General features: G+C 40.5%; 2 protein-coding genes across 2 annotated transcripts in view; both read left to right on the top strand.

Annotated features, from left to right (window-relative positions):
* The first annotated feature begins 10,933 nt into the window (after positions 1-10,933).
* On the top strand, positions 10,934-11,880 carry LOC145494907 (uncharacterized). The gene is made up of 2 exons (XM_081474506.1): positions 10,934-11,002; positions 11,407-11,880. The coding sequence occupies exons 1-2, from the start codon at positions 10,934-10,936 to the stop codon at positions 11,878-11,880; spliced, it is 543 nt and encodes a 180-aa protein (XP_081330632.1).
* A 627-nt stretch (positions 11,881-12,507) lies between these two features.
* Positions 12,508-23,098, top strand: part of LOC145480774 (uncharacterized) — a 48,633-nt gene continuing 38,042 nt past the window's right edge. Inside the window, exons 1-7 of the mRNA XM_081459101.1 lie at positions 12,508-12,697; positions 13,868-14,024; positions 14,837-15,006; positions 17,380-17,607; positions 19,489-19,645; positions 21,910-22,085; positions 23,065-23,098. The exon at positions 23,065-23,098 is cut by the window's right edge and continues 590 nt beyond it. Of these exons, the coding sequence (XP_081315227.1) occupies positions 12,631-12,697; positions 13,868-14,024; positions 14,837-15,006; positions 17,380-17,607; positions 19,489-19,645; positions 21,910-22,085; positions 23,065-23,098 (989 nt within the window). The 5' untranslated portion in view covers positions 12,508-12,630. The remainder of the gene's footprint in view (positions 12,698-13,867; positions 14,025-14,836; positions 15,007-17,379; positions 17,608-19,488; positions 19,646-21,909; positions 22,086-23,064) is intronic.

Consider the following 23,098-nt stretch of genomic DNA (forward strand, 5'->3'; position numbering starts at 1 on the left):
GTCTCAGTGCTGTCCAGCGAAGATGCGAATCAGCAGGTTACAAACGGCATCAATTAATTAAAACCCCTGATTAGAAAAATTTCCTTAAATATGAACAAAACAACAATGTAAATACAATAAGTATAAAATATATAGACTCGAGAATGTTTACTAATTCAACAAAGTACGATTGAAATCAGCTTGGAGTGTTTCTAATCTTCGTATTTCTAGCATTTTCTTTAATGTGCACTTCTTTTACAACGTTACTTGTAGACGTATTGCATGAAGAATGCGCCCTCTTGAAGAATTACTGCGTAATTTTTGCTAGTGTGTTATTGCAGTTCAAAAGCGTGTTCAATTCCATTGCTAGAAACGGGCGAACTGAGCCACTTGCCTGCATGGGTAAATATTTGAATCTATTTTTTTATCAGTTAGGTTCTAGTAAGAGGTCATGCATTACGGGGATCATTTGCAGTACAATCTGGGGATCATTTGCGGGCCTGTACAGTAGTCCTAGACAAAAGCCTGTCACATAAAGTTTTGACTTTGGGGGATGTTACTTTGCTTTTTATCAAAAATTGCCCCTAAAATTATTAAATTGAGCGGGAATTTTAAAAAAAAAACACTAGATAATTTGTTTTTAGACCGTGGACCTCAATGAGATTAATCCATATTCAACGTAATCCCAGAGTTTCAAATTAATTGAAACATTTTAAAGCTGCTAATTTTCAGAGTCAACCCAAGAAAATATTGGGCTGATTTTCACTCACGTTGTTTGTTGCCTTCATTATAATTTTCTTCTGTCTCGAATCACCATGCTATTGTACATTTCTGTATATCATGAATTCATAAAACGCGGGATCGTTTTCCGTCGATTTTCCGGAAGCATGCTAAAGTTTGCGAGTAATTAGATGTTATAAGACTCATTTAAGACCAGAAAACCATTTAGACAAGTCTTGAAGACATATAGTTTGCAACAACATTTAAAACAGCTTTGTTTTTGTTGTATTTTGACACCTTGAAACTTCAGTCCCAATTTTCTCGAAAACGCTCGATCACATAGATTTTTTAAAAATTTCGCCATCGTTGAGAAAACTATGTCAAGTCCAAGATCCTGACGTCGTAATCCTCAAATTATCCCTGATAGCAAGTTATTCGGTCTTATGTAAAATGCGGTAAGGCGTCATTTCGTTGCTATGGTAACTAAGATCCTGGTGAGATGTACCCCGTTTGAAACTTTTATCTTTCTCTAGCTCACCAATGGTGCTCTAGTTGTTCCAAGTCAAACGGTATCGTTACTCAAAAATAGGCCCGCAATGCGAACTTGCGTGGGATTTCCGTCAAATAAAAGTTGATGCGCTATGGATAAATCAGAGAAATTGTAGCTTTACAGTGAATATTTATAAATTTTGTCGTTTTGTAGTGATGAACGTTGAGTAAAGATACCGTAGAGTCCTGGTTATAAGATCCCAAGCCGCAGACGAAAAAACGGTTACAGGAGAAACATGTTTGGACTTAAGTTTCCAGGAAATTCGCTCCCTTAGGGTTCGGTTACACGAAACTCTTTACTGTGGAAAAAGGCCCTTTAACCACGGGAAACTGCATTTAGTGAATATGACCGATATTTCCGGAGGTAAATTTCCCGTGGTTAATACCCATGGATACATAAAAAAGATCACATGCAGCGCCCTTGACATTTAATGTAGTAAGTTGCATTGGTGTTTTGATGTCCAAGGTATTACGAGCAAATCACGTTTCTCCGTTTGTCATTAATATGTAACCGAAAAGGAAAAATGGTTTTCCTCCGAGTGTCATTTTTGTTACCTTGGCAAAATCCCGTGTAAACGTTGTTTCACAACGTATACTAAAACAAGTCATTGAAGTAAAACAAAAACAAGTCATTGAAGTAAACACATTTTGCAGGTTAGGCTTGTTTTTCGCAGCAGGGGCGAAAACAAATGACACATCATCGAAAAGCAAGTGCACACGAGAAGGTTTAGTTTTTGGTTGTGATTCTGGACCGTGCAATCAACAATAACGTGGCCTGTTTCGTCGTGATGCAGATGACGTGCTACATAGCTGGGACAATTAATGTTCACGAACACAACTTTTGAATCGCGTTGGCTTGAGGATGTTTACTGTGGAACAGCTTTATATCATTGGCTACATTTGTCCTGGGATGTGTTGATTAGTTCCAGTGGAGACAAATAGTTCAGTTAGCCTCAGCTCTTACGTAGACGCTCCCCCCGCCTCATGAAAAGTTCAGTCTGTAGCCAGTTGAAATTGCTCGGAAAAGTACTCTAAAGCCATAAGAGTAAGCCTGAACCAAGAAACGGCAACAGAAATGTTGTCTACTTTTGTTCATCAGCGAAAATATTAGAATCGGTCGCTGGTTGCACGAAATTTGTTTACGATAATTCAGTTCCGATTGCAAATGTCAGCTAATATTCGTGCTTTCAGCTGAGAAAACTGTAGGTAAAATATACTTTTAGAAATTAGCTTTTGTGCTTAAACATAACCAGTAAATGTGAAAATGTTTAGCGTGAAGTTTCAAGGCAAATGCAAGTAAAATGCAAGCCGCCGCACACAAACACTCAACCTTTAGCTAGGGGAACCCAGTCTACACGCCAAGTAGAAACCACGTGACAAACGCTTTGCTCTCGTCGAGAAATAAATAAATAAATATCGCTGGCGTTGACAAAGTGTGGGAAATCCCACACAAAAATCGAATCGAGCCACTTTAAACTTGAGGTGTTAAATTAGTTGGCTATTTTTATCGGTCGGTGCTGTACAAGAACCGGATGTTTAAATCGAGACCCGAGGAAGTACTTTTCCTGCTTCTTGTTTGTAACTGAACTTCTTTCTCCGCGGGTCTAGCGTTTGCTCTATTTTTCGACGGCTGGCTTAGGTCTCAAAAATATCCGCATCAAAGAGAGTGCTTCTTGATAGTGCTCGCAGCACGAAAGAGATGAGCGGTCAAAAAGATGAAATTTGGCAACGGACTTCTGCTTTTATTTGAATTGTCCTGTTTTTTTTCCAGGATATTATCTACTACTTCCCGTTGCCGCTCCCTAATAAAGGCATAAACCTCCATCACCGAGTAATGCAATATAACGTATAAACGTTTTTTCTCGTGTTTTTTTCAGTTAAATGGAGAAAGAATTTTGAACTTGCAAGTTTTACCTGTAGTCGCTACGAACGTGGCTCCTCTCAGTTAAAACATCTGCATGTTTCTGTTTTAGAACACTGCTAGTCAAATTTTAAAAGTTCTTATTACGTTAATGGTTTGTAAATATGACAAGTTTCGGATCGAGTTATGTTAATATCATGGACGCGACCTTGCGTTTAATCGTAGTTTGAACTCTATTCTATACGAAAAAACCAAGAAATTCACCAAAATCAATTGTAAACTCGATAAACTAAACAGCTGGTAGGCGGTTTGTTGACATATTGAATGAATGCGCAGAATTATTCATCCAGTGTAAGAGCCAGACATTTGTCTATATGATCGTCAGCAAACATAGCATCTAACTTGAACTAAAAAGCTAATAACAGTTATCTATGACAAGTTTTGGTGGCATAAATCAATCAGTGGACGACTGATTTATCGCTCGCTCGATCGACCTGCAGTCGCTACGAACGTGGTTCCTCTAGGGTGAAAACATCTGCATGTTTCTGTTTTAGAACACTGCTAGTCAAATTAAGTTCTTATTGCGTTAATGTTTTTTTTTTGTAAATATGACAAGTTTCGGATCGAGTTATATTAACTATAGACGCGAACTTGCGTTTAATCGTAGTTTGAACTCTATTCTATACGAAAAAGCCAAGAAATTCACCAAAATCGATTGTAAACTCAATAAACTAAACAGCTGGTCGGCGGTTTGTTGACATATTGAATGAATGCGCAGAATTATTCATCCAGTATAAGAGCCAGACATTTGTCTATATGATCGTCACCAAACATTGCACCTAACTTGAACTAAAAAGCTACTAACTATGACAAGTTTTGGTGGCATAAGTTAATTAGTAGGCGATTGATATAGCGCTCGCTCGATAGACCAATCAATTGAACAATTCGATATATAATTATATAACGTGGTAAAACGTTTAGCAAAAGAAACAATCTTTATAAGATATAGTCCTGTTTAAAATAATTTATGTAAGCTTTTTGATTACCTTCCAAACTATTTCCTATTAAGGAAAATTGACGTATATCGCCACCCTTATTTGTGTGTACACTATCTGTCATACACAATAATTCATCTAGGTACCAGTAAATATCACAAAACTGAGGCTTCAGCTCCTTTAAAATGCCTGTTTATTTGTTTAAAATGAACAAGAGCCTTTAATAACCATTAATATCATATCAGGTAAAGTCATCTGCTTTCAGTACATCTCGATAGATGACTCAGGGATGTCTGTTTATGGCATTTAGTCCCATCCCTCTCTCCGCCCCTAATTCACTTTTCTCCAGCTGCTATCAGCTTATTACGCTACTGTCGTGTTTTTGGGTATGTTTATATCTTCCCTCTTCCCTGTTTGCTGCGATTATTTTATTGCTTGAGGTTCCCATGGAATATTCAGGTGAGCATGATGTTTCTTTACATCACAAGCATATGCATAGGTACAGAAAGTTTTCTCTGGTTTGAATTAAATTGTAGAATTACAAGTGGAAGCTTAGGAAAGCAAGAAATGTTATGAGAAGAAGAGCTCGTAAGCGACTGTTTCAACAATTTTTCCGTGTTCTCCTAAACTTGTACAAATCATAGCAACACAGCTTTTATTTCGTGTTACTCTTTTAGCATTTCTTGGGTATCTTTCTTCTCCGATTATAAAATTTGCGGCCACGTTTTTTGGAGCATATCATTTATCTGTGTCGCAAGTTTCTGTAAAGCGGAACACAAAGCAATAGAGAAATAGAATATAAAAGTTTTTAATATCAAAGACATGAAAACTTAAAATTTCAAGGTTTTAAACACAGAGCGATCCTATAAAAGGCAAGGTCACGCCACCTTTGAAGCATTTTGTTGGCTTTTTGTGTAATGGTGGAAAGCCGAAATAACGGTCACACAGCAGAAGAAGTCGTGGAGATTATAACGTTTTTTTTCCGTTAAAACAACGGAGTCATTTACGTAGAATAATGTAAGGTAAATAATAAAAATACATTGAAAATAAAACTTATATTAACACTTTAGAAGATACCTTTGGAAGAACAAAAACGATGAATTATCTTCGTCACTTCACGGAACATTCAAATTTCGCCGCTAACTAAAATAACAAAGCTGATGCCTGCGATCAATGAGCTATCGGTTTCCATTTATCTCAGCATGCCGAGAACGAAGAAAAATCTCGTAAGAGGTGACTTTCGTTAGCCTGTGAGCACAGACGGATTTTGGTGGGATATTCAAACTCATTCAAATTTATGACGTTATGATGGTGTATGCAAACAAAATGCAAATTGAACAACGTTGAGTTATTCCTCAAACTATTCTGTATTCAGAGTAAAGAAATTAGAAACAAAAAAGTGAGATTTCTCCTGAATATTGACGTTAGAGAGTGGAAGGAAGACTCATGGCTGAATGCAATAAAGACAAAATTTGCGTTTGTAAAAGGCCGACTGAAGTTTAGCAGCAAGACGGTACAACAGCAGCCAATGTTCACCTTGTGGAATCTCTTTCAGATACCTTGCTGAAGAATAACCCTATTACCGTAGATATAACATATTACCTTCGTAGTCTGCTTGTACCTGAGGTTTTTTACGAGTTTTAGTTTCCAAACTTATTTCTCAGCCGCGTTAGTCTTCGAAGGAGCAAAGACACCTGGCATCAAAAGAACTAGACACGGCATTTTATAAATTTGAGTGAACAGCTCGAATTCATACGATAGGCTTTCACAAGTGGAGGAACAAAAATTATGAAGTCGAAATTTAAAAAAGTCAATTTTCTTTGTAAACTCTTCTCTTGAAGCTATCGTTCATTTAGTTCAAAAGGCATTGCTTACGTGTAAAATAAAACAGAAAATAATACACGTCGCTCTCCGGAATTTTGTCGCAACGCGCTAAAATTAGACCTGAGTGAATAAGCCAATCAAATTGGAGCGTTGGTCATCCGTTGGGATTTGTGATTGGCAGGCTGAAAACTTCAGCCTCCTTATTGCGCTCGTAGAACGCAGTCCTAATGTAGACTTGAGTCAAGTTTCATGGGACGGTGGATCTTGGATCTTTCGACACCGATTTGGCCGCGCCGTAGCAGGGGCAAAAACGAATGACATCATCGCCAAACCATGTGCTGTATGTCCATCCAATAGCCGTGTCCATCTGCTACGTCATTCTTGTTCTCTTTTGTGGCTTCTTTCGTTGTTTTCGACGTTTTGGAGTCTTCTTTGAACTGGTTTTTCACTCTGATTGCATTCGACAAAAAAGGGAATGCAGTCCCAGTGTAGCTCTTGCGGCGACTGGCAAATTCCAAAACGAGACGAAACAAAATGAGATCTAGGCGTGTCGCGACAAGCTAGTGGGTGGGACTACTTTACAGGTCGTCTTCAAGGATAGACAAGTAAACCACGGAAAACCAAAGTTGACGGTTATCGGCGATTTATTGCATCAAAGTAAACGATCGTAAACTGAAATAACAATATGTAACGAATTTCTATCAATTTAGCGGAAAGGTTGCGTAACAAATAGTCAAAACTTACACGAGAAAAACTACCGATTGGGAATCGATAACATAACGAAATTGAATAATACAACACATCAAAAAATAGCCAGCGTAAATACTACGCTAAGACACTAAATAAGATTCGATCACAGAAATACACAACAAAAAGAACTGATTAACAGCTCAATGCTTTCGAACCTAAAAGGTGGGCGTTCACTCTAGTAACGTTAAGAACATTTTCTAATTTAGACGATCATAAATCGATTAACATTGTACAAATGTTTCTTTGTATTCCTTCGCCCATAGCTATAAAAACGTAACTTAATCAAAATGACAAAGGTACTCACATATCGGTCCCGGTTGAACCAAGGGTTAGGAAATCAAAAACATCAAGAGTTCAAGGTTGACAAGGCCACGCGAGAAGGAACGAAAAACTACTTTAAAAGGACGCTAACTCAGCTTTTATATGCGCGTGGTGACGCTTAAAGGTCCGATTACAAAACCAGTAAAAAAGAAGTAAACATTGTAACTACGTTCGTAACTAAGATAAAGAGACAATTATTAACTAATCATGATTGGCCTGGCTACTAAGTAGTGTCCTTAACACCCAGTGCAGACTAGAGTGATACGTTTTGGCCGGGGGAAAACAAATTACATCATCGCAAAGCACGTGTAAACAGGATTATTTGCTTTTTAGATCGATCGTTCGTGATCGCTTGTTTGTTGTTTTGATTCTGGACCGTGATTGGCCTCTTTTGTCAGGATGTCACATTCACAGTCCAAAGGGAGTAAATCGGCTCCTAAATTCAGCAATAAAGATTCTGACTCGGAAAAGAAAGAAAGTGAAGAAGACGAGTCAGACAAAGACAAATTCGACTCGAACGATTTTGACAGATTGTTCAAAGGAATCAAGAAACCCGCTTTAATCGTCTTCAGCGGAGATAAAGACCTTTATCACGAATGGAAAGTGCAATTTGAAATATTGGTGGATGGGATGAAAGTACCAGCTAAAACCAAGATAATGATGTTGAAAAATTCTCTATCTGGCAAGCCGTTACGAGTTGTGGAGCGGTTACCTTACACATCTAGACAATATCAAACTGCCTTGGAAAAACTTGATCGGAAGTACGGAGGTGAAAAGCGACTTTTGCAACGTTACCTCGAAGCCAGTTTGCGTGCGTCTCCTGTCGAGGAGACTAACCTAAAGGAGTTGGAGATTTTCTCGGATCGTTTAACTGACGTTGTGGTTAAGCTTGAGAATAGCGACCAGCATCAAGAGCTCGCAGGAGTATCTCAACTTACATTGCAGTGCAACGAAAGTTATCAGGGTCTCTTCTTAACGCGTACCAAGAGTGGTTGCACAGGAAGCCCAGGAAGGATGGACTATCGGTATTTTCTAAATAGTTACGGAAGCAAGTTGTTTATCGTATGGACGTCGAAGAAGTTAAGGAGAGAACAAAGAAAAAGACAGAAGATATATCGAGTCAAAGAAACACAAGCGTGAGAAAGGAGCAGTTCACAACGTTACTAGAGAGCCCACATCCAAGTGTGTTGTGTGCCATGGATCTCACTAAGTAAACTCATGCAAGAACTGGGGTGAAACATCCATTGCGAATAGATGGGAAATCGCAAAAAAAAAAAATGAACTTTGTTATCGTTGTTTGAAATCAGGCCATCGACGGAAGAATGGTCTGGAAAACAATCGCTGTGGTACCAATGATTGTAGAAGCACCTATATCACTTCCATCTGCACTTCGAACTTCGATCTAATCCGCATGAACGTGTAGACGCTGCTGGAGAGACACGAAGCGCTTTCGGCGACTCTGAGTCTGCAGGGGATGTTGTAAGAAAGTCTCGCTGACGTTAAAGAGTCTCAATGGGGAGACCCAATCTACTGTTGAAGGATGGACACCGAATGATATGTGTCAAGACTTGTCTCAGTACAGACTGGAATCAACACAAAGTCAAATGGGAACACCTTAAGAATATTCCATTTCCTAAAGCCCTTGGAAGGAAAACTATTGACATTCTGATCGGATCAGACCATCCTGAACTTACGCTAGCCTTAACAGAATGTTACGGTCCAATTGGAGCGGTCCAAACGCCGTTGGGGTGGACCTGTGTTGGACGTTTGCCCGCCCTTTCTTCAGCAGAGAAACGTTTGTTCCCTTAAGAGAAAAACCTCCTCAAGAAGCCAGATGTTGCGAGACGTTACAAAGAAGAAATGAATGCGAATGTCGAGAAGGGCTACGTTCGGAAGTTAGAAAATAACGAGGCAGAAGAAGGTCCAAGCTGGTTCCTCACACACTTTCCAGTCATTAGTGAAGATAAAGAGACCACCAAAGTACGCATAGTATTTGACTCGGCTGCACGTTGCAAGGGCGTTTCCTTGAATGACGCGATGCTTGCCGGGCCTAAACTTTAACGAGATATCCTGAGGATAATTTTCCGATTTAGACTGAGACCTGTCGCCCTAGTAGCGGACATCAAGGAAATGTTTTCTCAGGTTGTCCTCGCTGAGAAAGACCGCAAGTATCACAGACTGTTATGGAGAGATCGCGATACCACAAAGCCTGTGGATGTATATGAAGCAGTCCGTTAAACGTTTGGAGACAGAGCATCCCGTTATCTCGCCCAGGTTGTGCTTCGCAGCCACACCCTAGACTTTAAAGAGAACTACCCAGCGGCAGCTATGGTCCTGCAACGAGATATGTACATGGATGACATCTTTCACTCAGAAGAAACTATAGAAGACGCCGTTCTCGTCCGTGAAGATTTGACAAAGGTCCTGGGTGGTGCTGGTTTCCGTGTCCAAAAGTGGTGTAATAATCGAACAGAGGTGCTAGAAGAAATCCCATAAGAGGATCAAGCAACTGGAGTAAAGCTTGACGACTCAGAACTTCCGAGTGTCAAGACATTAGGAGTCCATTGGAATGCGATGAAGATGTTTTCACCTTTATTGTCAAAGAAATCAACCCGTCCTTTTACACGAAGCGAGGAGTGTTAAGTCGTATTGCTACACTGTTTGATCCATTGCAGTTCTTGGCGTCATACATCATCAGAGCAAAAATGGCATTACAAGAAGCCTGGTTGCGTGGTTTTGAATGGGATGAAGAGTTGCCTGACGAGTTAAAGTTGACTACTCATCAGTGGGCCAAACGGTTGCCAGAAGCTCCACAGGTCAAAATCCCAAGTTGCTATCGACATTACGAGGAAGCAGCGGAAGACGTCTTACTTCGTACATTCGTTGACACGTCACGACTAGGCTATGCCGCAGTAAGCTACGCCAAATACGGACACGTGAGTGGACAGATCTCAGTTGCCCTGGTAACAGCCAAAGCAAGAATAACACCGATTAAATCCGTCAGCATCCCACGCCTTGGGTTAATTGGCAGCAGTACTCGAAGTGCGGTTAGCTGAAAAGGTCTCTGAGAAGCTAGAAATTCCGCTTAGTCGACACACCCTGTGGACGAACGGTATGGATGTAATCTACTGAATCCAGGGTCACTCAAGACGACTGAAATCGTTTGTTGCTAATCGAAAAGCCGAGATATCAACGGAAATCGGACCCACCTCAGTGGCGACATATACCAGGAAAACAAAACCCCGCTGACGACGCAACAAGAGGTCTGGACCTGAAAAACCTATCCGCTGAAAGTCACTGGTTCCAGGGACCTGCCTTTCTACATGAGGGGAGACATCCTGGCCTTTAGAAAGTCGCCTCCGTTTGAGTGATTGCAGTGAGGAAGGTAAACAAGAGCTGGCTAAAATCAACCTCGTTTCAATGCAAGCAGTCCCTGCACTTGTTTGACATCGAGACGTTTTCTTCCTTCCGCCGATTGTTAGGAGTTACACCTTGGATCAAGAGATTCATTTCCAAAAGTAAAGGAATAGGTCTTCAGAAAAGCCAAGAGACCGGAAACAAGCAAAACGACTTAGTGGAAAAAGTCCTAGATCCGAAGGAAATCAGTAACGCAGAGAGGTACTGGGCTCGAGCAACTCAAAGAGAACGCTTTTCCGTGGAATTGACAACCGTGAGAGGAAGAGGAAGTGACTTGACAAGCAGTCCGCTGTGGAGATTGTCACCATTTGTGGACAGTGATGGAATCCTACGTGTCGGGAGGAGCCTAGAAATGTCCAATCTACCTTACAATGCCAAACACCCTGTCATATCATATTACCGAAGAAACGTCACATCTCAAAACTTGTCATCGCCCACATCCATAATCAAGGTCATCATAACCTCGGAGTGAACTTTACGCTTGCTTAATTATTACGACAGAAATACTGGATTGTCAATGGGAGAGAAAAAATTAAGCGATGGAAACGAGATTATAATGTATGCAAACTTGGAAGAAAACGCAGAGGTGAACAAATCATGGCACCCCTACCTCAAGCCAGACTTGGCAAATCATTGCGATGTTTTGCTCATTGTGGAGTCGATTTTGCTGGCGCTTTTGTCATTAAGCTGACGAGAAGGGTGACTGCGAAGCGTTATCTGTGCCTGTTTACCTGTGCGAGCGCACGAGCAGTTTATCTAGAAATAGCTTACTCACTGGATACAGCCAGCTTTCTTAATGCATTGTCTAGACTAGTCGCCAGACATGGAAAACCGGGGGTGATGATAAGTGACAATGGCGCTAACCATCAGTGGCAAATTTAACCAACCCCCCCCCCCCCCCACTCCCCAGCTGGTGGATTGTATCATGGAGGAATTTTCAAAGCCCTTATCAAGTCTGCTACAAAAGTTTTATGTGCAATCCTTGGAAAGTTAAGAACTACGGATGAAGAGCTACTGACCGCGGTGGTGGAAGTAGAAGGAATTTTAAATTCCGGCCCGCTCAGTTATTGTAGCAGCGATCCCAACGATGAGCATGTTTTAACATCAAATCATTTCCTTTACGGCCAAATGGGTGGACAACTTGCACCCAGGGTCATCGATGACATTGCGTTCAACCCCAGAAACCGATGGCGGTTTACACAAGAACTGTGCTGGAGAAGACTCATGAAGAAATACCTGTCGATCCTGAACACTCGAAACAAGTGGGTTGAGGAGAAACGCAACATTGATCCCGGTGATGTGGTCCTGATGGTGGATCCCGGCAACGCACGAGGGCATTGGCCTTTGGGTCGAATTCAAGAGGTTTTTCCTGGCCCTGACGGGAAGGTCAGAGTTGAACACGTTATAACAGGAGGCAAAGATTATGTGCGACCAATCACAAAGTTGTGTCCGTTAGAGATATAAATAGGACGGAAGGAACAGAACACAGTCCTGTTCGAGGGGGAGGATGCTCCGGCGAACGCTTGTTCATTAACCCTAACAACGTCCGTTGGGACGGGCGAACAAAACACTGCATGCTTGAATTTAAGTCTCAAATAATTAATATTCGAATCGGTTGTGTCAGTTGGTTGTCGTTCAGCAGTCGCAGTTCGGACTAATAACAATACGTTTAGTCGCTGCGTTTTCGTTTCGATTTTTGTAATAGTAGTAGAATTTCGTATCGTCGATGCAACTTGTCATAGGCGAAGACAAAAAATTTAAGCTTTTTGGAGTGACCTTCTCCTTTAAGGTAAAATCCTTTGTCCAACTTTTGCATTTGACGACTGATTGGAATACGTTACCAGATGCAATTAGGAACAGTTCCAACATATTCAACTTTTAAAGGGCACCTTAGAGTATTTCTTAAATTTATTTTATAATTTATACATTCTTAACTTTAACTTTGTGAATGTAGATTGACTAACGTTTTTAGACTTTTAACTTTTAGCTTTATTGGTATGCAGGGCCCCTCTGAAAACCACTGGACGCAAAAATCTTATACACTTGGCGGGTTTTCCCTTAATCATACGTAGCAACTGACACGGTTGCCCCCTCCCCCTCCCCAAGAATCTTTGACAGGCTTTCTTCCAGCTAATTTGATAATCATTTCTCTGCAGAAATGGCAATTAACAAGTAAAAGGCAACAGATTGTGAGACAAAAAAGACTTCTACATCATGAAAATGCTCTTCTTAGTGCTCGTGCTCTTGTTGAATGATAAGGAAGGTGCTCACGCAACACAAGGTAAGCAGACATATTGTGTCGATATGCCATCTTTTCTAATTGTCGTAGTTGATCGTAACAGATGTACGGGAGAGGAGAAATGAAAGAAATGTAGTAATACACAGCTTCGAACGACAATTACATTATGGTAAAACAGTGAGATCATTCGCTCTCGAATTCCAATCGTGACAGCTGACTCGAGTTGCGCCCTTGTAAACTATCAAGCGATAGAAATCTCGAGCTCATAATCTAATTCTTTATTATATATTAAAGCTAATCATATATTAATTCAAAAACCTTAGCCTGTGCTATGGTAAGGAACATTGTTTGGTATACAATTCATCCAAAGTGTTACGATATTAATGTAATGTAGGCGTTTCTATTTACTTCCTGTCGAAGTGTTTACAGTCACGACTGCCATGGCATCGATTCTTTCTGTCTAGGATTACCGCCTTTATATATGCTCCCGTGAGTTGCTGTTAAAGAAACGAAGAAATCTTACTTTCAGTATTTAAAAGATGTCATAATGACGCCATTGCTGTTGGTAACGGTGGTAGATCCAGACCTCCTAATATAGCATTTTCAAATGACCATGACCATATCTCTCCTTTAGAAAGTGCAAAAATTTCCTATTAATATGACCGCCAAGATAACGCTCTGTAAGCTAGACAACCAAAGTTTCCAGGCCCTCGCGTCTTAAAGTAAGGTGGAGCCGTTTGAACATAAAGTGTTTTCGTTAATAAGAGCGGAAGGGGTTGGAGGAAGGGGGGAGGAGAGGAGGCGTGGTCACCTGCTCAGTCCCCTGAGCAACTCCCTGGAAGTGCCACTAACAGATAACCAAAGCTGGTAGACATTCCAACCTAATGAATTTCTGCTTAACTACACTCCCAAATATGATGGGAGCATCGACGAAAGATGTCTTCGGCCAATGAAATCAAGTAAATGCGTCATAATGACGTGGCATTACGCTAGAGTATCTGTAGCTATATCCCCAGTATCCTATTTTCATTTGGTGGCCAAAGCGTGAGCGCTTTACCCGGTGCTGGCCTCTGAAGGGTTTGAGACAGTATTCAGTATTCTTGTTTTATGGTCTGGTGTTATCCTATGCATACCTGTTGAGCCATGTGTTTTCTCAAAGACAACTTATATACATATGTAATTTATATGATATATATACCTTTCCTTAACCAGGATGTGGTTTGGTGGTTAATAACACACTAAAAAGTCCTGGATATCCTAACAAATACCCAAGAGATATGGACTGCAGTTATACGATTCCTATACCACACAACATGACGATGAACATTTCCTTCGTCGATTTTGAATTGGAGGATCATCGATCATGCGGGTAAGCACATAGCTGTCACTTCAAGCTTGTATACCTACTGCTGTCTACAACATGATCTGTTTCTTCCTTTAATTTGTTAAAGATTAATTGGAGTGGAGTGAATGAAATTTGATGAAAATCTTCATGCTTTATGAAAAAGGACTGAATAGAACTCGGATCGAATCTTAGACTCTTGCAATGTCCTTTGGTGGGGCTGGGGGATACACAGGCAACTCTGGTTAATTTAGGGTGCTGTCTTCAACTAAAAGACAGCCGAATGTTATGAAAAGCTGTTTAACAACCTCAGTTAATAAGTTAACACACTTCTCAGAGTTTCTTGACAAATTAATCATTGAATCTTTTGCCGAACACTGTGTGAATGTTAATGACGATAAACTAACTCAGTTGTTAAGTAAAACTTTCATCATGATAGCGGCGCCCTGCATGCCTTTACATCATAATAAGCAACACATTTGAATTCATGGTTTGAACTGCTGTGTTTACTTTGAGGGAGGAGCCATTTTGATAGCTCTGAGTGCAGATAAAGCTTCTGCGTTCTAGCGGAATAGGAAAAAATAGAAGCTCTTCTCCGTTTTGCCAGCCTGACATCTTGTCCATCTCTACGGCATGTCACATTTCCCCGATATAGACCTAATAAGACAAAATGCGAAAATGAGAGTAGCTGTGGTATATTGTCATATCCGTTATTACAGTCCCGACCAAGCTTGGCTATGAAGGAAGTGAGATATCTGATCGCTTTATCTTAGTTAATGGCCCTTTGAACTAACTGAGTTGGGTAATAACGGCCATTTATTTCCGTTTCTTATGCATAGCTGGGACTATCTAGAGATTGTTAATGACGGAATAATGGTTGGTAAGTACTGCGGCCAGAGGACTGGGCAGAACATTCTTTTAACTGGAAACCAGATATCGATAAAATTCTACTCAGACGGTAGCGTAGAAAGAAGGGGATTCCGGATATATTTCAATGCTGGTCCACACGGTAAGTACTTTACCTCATTTCTAATGTTTGTTATATAAAGATGGATATTGAGTATCTTTGCCACCTTAAAAAACTGTTAACAGGCCTGTTTAGCGAATGTAGCATTGTTTTTGGTTTGTTAGGCCGGGAAGGGGGACTGGGACTCATGACATCATGTCGTCATTTGACGCCTGGACGATGTCACATTTAAAAATGTCCACCATCTGCTTTTATTTGGTATTGACAGTTTCTCATTACAACAATCATTACCTAATACAATTTATAGAGTGTGATACAAATTATCATTCCATAAGAGAGAAAACTGCCATATATCAAAATTCACTCACGACACCACACAGCAGGCAAATCTTTGCAATAAATAAATAACGAAATACTACAGGAAATCTACAAAGGTTTTGTAGTAACGCCCGGGGCGCTTATTTTAAATTTAGGAGAAGATGGGGGCGCTTAATCTAGGGGGGAGGAGGGCGCTTATTTAATTTTTCCCAAATCGTGGTCTGGCATGATCATTTTTTAAATACATCGTTTACGCGTAAACAACATAATCTGTTTATCAACCTAAAAAGCCGGTCCCAAAGTTTAAATCGCGGCACCGTTAGTACTTAACGTGTTCAACTTATTCACTTAACGGTCCTCAACGTGTTCACAAACTGAAACAATGTACAAATCTAATACTACACGGCGATAGCTATACATCCTTTGTTGGCTCAGTACTCGTCCACAAAATGGAGGAAGGGGAGGGGGGCGCTTATTCGAGGGGGCGAGGGCGCTTATTTTAAATTTTGGCCAATAGGAGGGGCGCTTATTCGAAGGGGCGCTTATTCGAGGATTAACGGTAGTTGCGAACTTCCGATTTGTTTTGGTATACTCAAATTCTTTGTTTCTAACTTAATTTTAACTTTGTTTAGAAACATAGCGAAATCAGAGTATCACCATCTTGAATTTCAAAACTCTTTAAGATATGTCTTTGTAACATGGAAAATCTCAGTAAAACAAACATGTATGTACCTTTAGAGTACCTTTAGAGCTGAGTCGCGTCCAAGCAATGTAGCGCGTCCGGTGTAAACTGTAGATACCTAAAGCCCTATAGCAAATTAAAGCTTACAGAGCTAGTTAGCTTTCAAACTATACCAAGAATTTTGAATTTTTACGACATCTAAACATGAGCATCCAAATCACCTTTGGGCTCGCTTTTGAAAGCTACAAGTCAGAAGGAATTTGTTTGTTTGCCCTCAAATTTGGACAGTACCTTGCTTGACATATAAACAACAAAAAGTGTCTGCGAATGTTTAATAATTTGCAAATATTTTTTTTTCTCCCAGAGCGATTTTTCTACGATCACTCCATAATTTTTTTAATCCTATTTCAAAAATGTCCTGTAGGTTTTCACTGAAATTGAATAGGGCAAATCGCAGACCTATGTTTTTTTAGCGCTTTGGGTCCAGAAACTGAGGGACAAATCAAATAAGTGAAAAACAAAATTTGCTTTGACTTGTAGCTTTCAGAAGGTGATTCGGACGCTCGCATTTTGAAGTCGTAAGAAATTTGACATTTCATTTCATTTCAAAATTCTTGGTACAGGTGAGACAGCTTTATAAGCTATAATTTGATATGGGAGATTAGGTATCTACAGTTAAAACCGGACGCGCTACTTTGCTTGAATGTGAGACACCTTTAAAGGTATACGGTAACCATAATTTCTGTTAAACATCCTTTACAGACATGGTTGATCTAGAAATGTCAACGCGAGTAACAAAACTATTGACAGACCCAAATATGCCCTGATAGATATTGCGAAAGTCACAAAGTGAGGAAAGTTTAAATTCAGCCCAGGCACCTTAACCCCCCCCCCCCTCCCCTCGCCCCCCTCACCTTTTCTCCCAGGGCCAAATAGGGTGAATGTCCAGACAAGAACGAAATTCTGCGTTTCTTACACTGTATCGCCATATAAGTAAGGATTCTTTTTTTTTTTTTTTTTAAATGGAGTAGTCATTTTGTTTCTTTGGTGTTGTTGCTTCTTTGTTAGGAATGGGTTAAAGTGCAGTTTTGATCAACTAAAATAATCAAGTGTAATTTATTTCTACACCAAAAGGCGATGACCAAGACTTAATGACTGATTTGTATAGGTTTAGTATCAAATGAACTTCAAGAAATAGACCCCGCAAAAAAGACTTCTCTCGCGTAAGATAAAACAATGTACAAAGTTGTAAATAGTTTATGTTCTTACTGGTGTTAGCGGTTAGTTTACTTCAGATTGAGATTAACACTGTACAGGTGAGTCTTTAGTCTTCTAAGTATAACCCAGACTATTAATTATTAATCTTCAATAACATTAATTACAGCGCTAACTGAATTGAAACATTACTTTACTAGTGCCACCCAAGATTGTTTCAGATGCTGCGGTGAGAGTAGAGCCAGGTAGCCAAGTGCCATGTTCAGCCACTGGAACCCCTCCCATATACATAGCATTGATACGGAACTTTACAGTGTTGATGAACACAACAAACATTGCAAGCGGTAAATTATACCAGGAAGGTAACTACACCTGTGTGGCCACCAGCAAGTATGGAACTGATGTGAAGCACTTCGTAATAAAAGGAGGTGAGAAAATAAGATATTTGAAACTAACCCCACGCAGAGGGCTGCAAAGGGGGTGGGGCCGGGGGGGGGGTCCAATCATGCATCACGCTGAATGTTTCTATCAAATCACGCATCACGGAGACGTTTTTCACCAATCACGCATCACTTAAAAAGAAGTAAGTGCGTCGCCAATTTTATCTTCTCAACCCTAACAAAGTCATTAAAAACAGAACTCTGCCGATTCAACCACAGAAATCTATTGACAAATATTCCAAACATTTCACCCTGAAAATGCCAGTTATCGGTCAAAATAGAAGTGGTGATGACTTTACGGCATTCTGGGAGATTTGGTCTGCATCCGGTAGAATCCTGGATAATCAGGCTCCCGACAAGCATGAAAAAGAAAAAAAAAGGCGAGCGGAGCGAGCTTTGCAAGGTGGGATTTTTACCTCTCCAGAACTCTCTTGGCTAGCTCCGCACGCATGTTATTTCCTTTCCTATAGCACAGTCAGATGCGAACTGAGAAGACATCTACTGCATCTTTGCTATTCTTTGAGATACAGGCATTTATATTTGTGTCAGAGCTTTACCCCCGGAAATACGTGCGACAACTGTTTTTATGTCTGTGAAGGACATAACGTGGCTTTTGAATTCAGCTGGGTTTTTATGACGACCTTCATTAAGAGCATGTGGTACACAAATGTTTTCTCTCTGTAGGAGGTCATTGCTTGCAGAAGCGTCTTCTCGGGCGGCATAATATGATTCCAAACACTAATGTCTCTTCAGTTCAGCCGTTTGGGACGACATTCTTTCAGAAATAAAAAACAGAAAATGATGTCACGTCTTCTACAGTATATCGATCTTTATAAAGACTCTATTTACTTTGAATGAATGGTATCCTTCTAGGTCCAAAAACATTCACCCATCAAGGAAATCAGTGTGGTAAATCACGCATCACGTACCTGTAAAATAGTAAATCACGCATCACGTTGTGACTTCCTGTCCCGCGTCACGCGGCTAATTTGGTCTCAATCACGCGACGCCCTACTAATTTTAAGGACATCAAAAACCACGCAAAAACCATTCATCACCCTCCATGTACACTGAATTGAGACTAGTATTTGACACACACTTATGGTAAGTCATAACAGACGAAGGGAGGGGGTACGTATCCCTTCCCGCGAGGAGGGAGAAATCTGCATGCACGCATTTGTTTCACGTTCACAATCTTTCTGATATGTTCTCATGAAAATGCGACCAAATTTTGTTAATTCATCTGAAGTTTCTCTGGAAGCAATTTGCAATGACATCTAATGGCACGTGATGGCACGTGATGGCACGTGATGGCATGACAAAGTGATGTTTTTCTCCAAGTCATGGAAAAAAAACAAAAACAATTGAATTGGTTTATCGGTGGGAACTTTAAGTTTTAAAAAAAGAAAAACATGCACTGTCGACCGTATAAACGATCCACGAATAAGAAGCTTTGCTACCGAAACAAATCACTTGATAAATAAATTGTATCGCGCGGTGTACTCGACCGTGAATCCTTAACATACTGGTCAGCGGATTGGCAAAAAGTCCAACAGGAATCGAAGGATCGAGTGAACCTCACATCCATAGCTATATCTGGGATTAATGACTACCTCATTATGCGAGTTAAAAATGAGATGAAGGAATCTGTGTGTTTTGGTGCCTTGAAGTGGCTTGATAGGCACTTGACGGGTTTTGAAATTGACACAAAAAAAGTTAGAGAAATAAATAAAGATTAATAAATAAGTATTAAAATAAATATCTTAATTTACCACTCCCCCGATGCGGCTTTTCAGGGTCAATAGAAACAAACAGTTGCAGGGAATAAAACTATTCAGTCGATATTAACTCTGTCTTTTTAACATGCAGGGTGTGGTCCAGTGATTGAAAATACACTCAGAAGTCCCGGATATCATAACGATTACCCAAATAATACAGATTGTACTTCTTCGGTTCCTATTCCACAAGGCATGGTGATTAATATTACCATTAACGAACTTTACCTGGAGGATAGTATATCTTGCGAGTAAGTATTGATTTTTAATGTGTTAACAAGTTGCGAATGTTGGCAGAGGTCCAGTGACCTGCATCACTTTCTCCACAGAATGTAAAGCCTGAATGGGCGAAAGTCTCCTTTTTTTTTCAAGGAAAGTCACATTTGTGTTAATCTGATTATTTGATCGCGAGTTGTAGGAGGAAACCTTTCAGCTGTGAGCATGTGCTCAGGTCCTTCGGCAACTTCGAGTTCTTAAAGCGGCGTAAGGCTGAATATCCTTCGTTTTATCACCAAGTAATGATTGAATGTTTTTCAATTTCAGTAACTTTTTAATAACAAGGACGAAAAATTCTGAAACTAAATTATAGCTGTAAGTTAAGGGGCCCTAGTCAACCACATCTTTGTCTTTGCTTATTGCAAGGGTTTGGCTATTATATTTTATTCGCAGCATGTCGAAACGAAGGAAATCACAATGAAACTACTAAAGATAATTTAACATACTTTCAGGAACACAACTTACAGTAGAGCAAAAAGATTTCGCTTCACTATGCAATATCAATAATTTCGGTGGCATCGAAAATGGTGAAGGCTGAGTAGGGCCTTTAATATGTATATCTGCCCGAATTCGCAAAAACATGCCCGCATTAACTCAAAGACAGTCCCACCGGCCAGAAGTCATCTGACCAACTCCTGGCTAGCAGATTAGCCCGTCACGCATGCACGTGGCATGGACCTCTCCAGCAGGGTGCCATGTCACGTCAACACAGAACCCTCAAACAAGGTTAAACAACTGAGTAAAATACCCAGAAACACAGTCAATATCAAGGTTATTTAATACTGAAAACTCAAAGTCTAGTCAGGTTGGGGTGTCAGTACAAGACACCCTCCCCCTCCCTACTGCTTTTGACAGCTAGCCGCCCAGATATCGCCCAGATATATGTTTTACTTTTATCGTCATCATTATTTTTTGAATGATAAAGTCTTGACAGAAACCGTGAGGAAAGACAGTCATCTAGATTCTTAAGATTGGCACACAGTAAGGGACACGTTGCACACGTTGGACACGTTTCAGCGACATTTTCCTAGTGTGAAAGTTTTACTAGCGCGGAAAAGGGAGCAGGGATTGCGCAGTGATGAAAGCGCTTATCTCCCACCAATGTGGCTGGCGTTTGATTCCGACCCGGTACCATGTGTGGGTTGAGTTTGTTGTTGGTTCTCGCCTTACTCTGAAGGCTTTTGTCCGGGTTCTCCGGCTTTCCTTCTTCCACAAAAACCAACATTATAAATTCCAATTCTACCAGGATAGAGGACCTGCTTGGAAAGCAGCTAAGGCTGAGGTAGCTTCCTCTCTTAATATTGTCATTTATTTTTAACTTATGTATTTTATTTATATTGCGAGGACAACGCAAAATGTTACATGAAATTCAGCTGGTTCGAATTTGTCGGTAAGGAAGAAGGGACGTAATGACCCCAGTTTTAATTCTCGCATCGTGAGCACTGCTCTTGCCAACTGTCCCCGCTATAAAAAAGAAATGAACCAATATCCTCTTCGTGTGCACAAGCTTGCTCACTGTACCTGCAACATGGGTTCTATGCGTACACGCGAAGAGGCTGGTCCCCGCTTCATGATGCCGCAACATGTCCTTATTAGTGTGTGCCGGTCGACCCTTACACTAGCTTTTCGCGCTTGCCGTTCTCGGGTTCTGATGAATGATAGAATACAAGTCACTGAACCAAACCTCGCAATACTTACATAACAACACTACTATAAATTTACTCATTTTATAGCGCGAGAATGAAGTGAGAAACTACAATAGCACAGTCGGTTACACTTACCGTATTCTTAAGCTTATCTTAACACATTGCCAAGTAAGAAATTACGCGACGTTTCAGTACACACTGCGCTCATAAGGAAAATGGCTGGAGGAATAAATATGACATGCACGTGCGTGATGCACTTCCCAGTGATCTCCAAGCACGTATCTCGATTCTTCGCTCAATTCTGCGCAAGCAAGTGACTGTCGAGAGTTCTTTTGCAGAATCGATTTTGATTGGTTAAAAAAAAAAAACAATCAAAGCGACCAGAATAAAACAACAGGAACCTGATTGAGGCACATGATTTTAGCTAGGAATGCGCGTTTCAACCGGAAGCGGGATATTGTCGGATTTCTAATAAGTGCTTTTCAGGGTCGCTCGATTCTCGAGTGCTAGTAGGGGAACGAATAATCTGGTTTCCAGGTTGAAATGACCCTTTGTTAAAGAACGTCACTTGTTTATGTTTCATTTCTTTGTAGCCGAGATTATTTACAGATTACCAATCAGAAGAACCGGGTGTTTGGCAAGTATTGTGGTCACATGACTGGAAAGACAGTTCTTGTATCTGGAAAATACGCCTTGATAAGATTCCACTCAAACAGCAAAATTCAAAACAGAGGATTTCTAATGGAGTTCTCAGCTGTTGTGCCACCCTGTAAGAAATGATAATTGATAAGGAGTTTGATGCTTTTATGACTGAGATAATCACTTTAAAAAGTGTTGAGGCACAGAAGAGGGATATTTCTCGAACAACTATAAAACCAAAACTGATTAGAGCGAATAGGCCTGTATCTGTAAGAGTGACTGCTGGGGACGATAGAAGTTGATATAGAGAATCAATCAATACAATGAATAACGATTGCACGATATCTATAGACATAGATAATGACTTTGGAAAACGATACAAATTTGAAATTTTGCAACACCTACCAAGCTTTGAAGTTTCGAATTTTGCATCGAGATAGCCTCCTTTAAGACAAGTGAAATATGTGAGTGCCTAAAGGAGTTTTTATCTTGAACACGTAAGAAATAATTAACAAAAACTTTGTCTACCTCCACAAACTCGAAAGGCGTTCCATTCCTTGCTAAGTGAAAGTACCAGGTTCAAGCTGCATGGGGTAGCCTGCCTAGGTGGCCGGATTTGTGAGCGAGTGATCCTAAGCCAACGAGTTAAATTTAACTTGACTCCTCGCCAATTCCCTCGTGGCTTGGCTTCGCCACTCGCGTTCACTCTCGGTTTCACTGCCAAAACAAAAGCTCTCGCGCGCAAAATCCCGCAGCTACGCAGGCTAGCCATCGGGAGTTAGGCAGTTTTGGTGCAAGTCACGTGATACGTTCTAGTCCAATAATAGGAAAGTGTTCATGATATAAAACCCAGGACCCTTGTGTTGAGTGGTAGGGTCTCCGGGAAAAAAAGTTCACTTTTTTCATGTGGCCAGCTGTTAGCTACCTTTGAGGCCATATGAGTCCTGTGCAGAAGCAGATTCGACACCAAATGGTCAACTCCAAAAGGCGGGTGAAAATGACCATAGAAAACCAACTCGGAAATTCTTGTCCTATAGAATGTTTCTACTGCTATGGTATTTTCATGTTATTTCTGGCGATGTAAAAAAAGGTTTATTTTTTACTCTTAGCTGTTCCAGAACCTATCGCCTTCTACCCCTTGAA

This window comes from Orbicella franksi, chromosome 1, assembly GCF_964199315.1.
Source record: "Orbicella franksi chromosome 1, jaOrbFran1.1, whole genome shotgun sequence".
NCBI lineage: Eukaryota > Metazoa > Cnidaria > Anthozoa > Scleractinia > Merulinidae > Orbicella > Orbicella franksi.

Coding starts and splice junctions, on each gene's coding strand:
- LOC145494907 (XM_081474506.1), top strand. CDS start 10,934: ATGGGAGAGAAAAAATTAAGCGATGGAAACGAGATTATAATGTATGCA. Junction 11,003..11,406: donor ACTTGGAAGAAAACGCAGAG/GTGAACAAATCA, acceptor ATCCTTGGAAAG/TTAAGAACTACGGATGAAGA.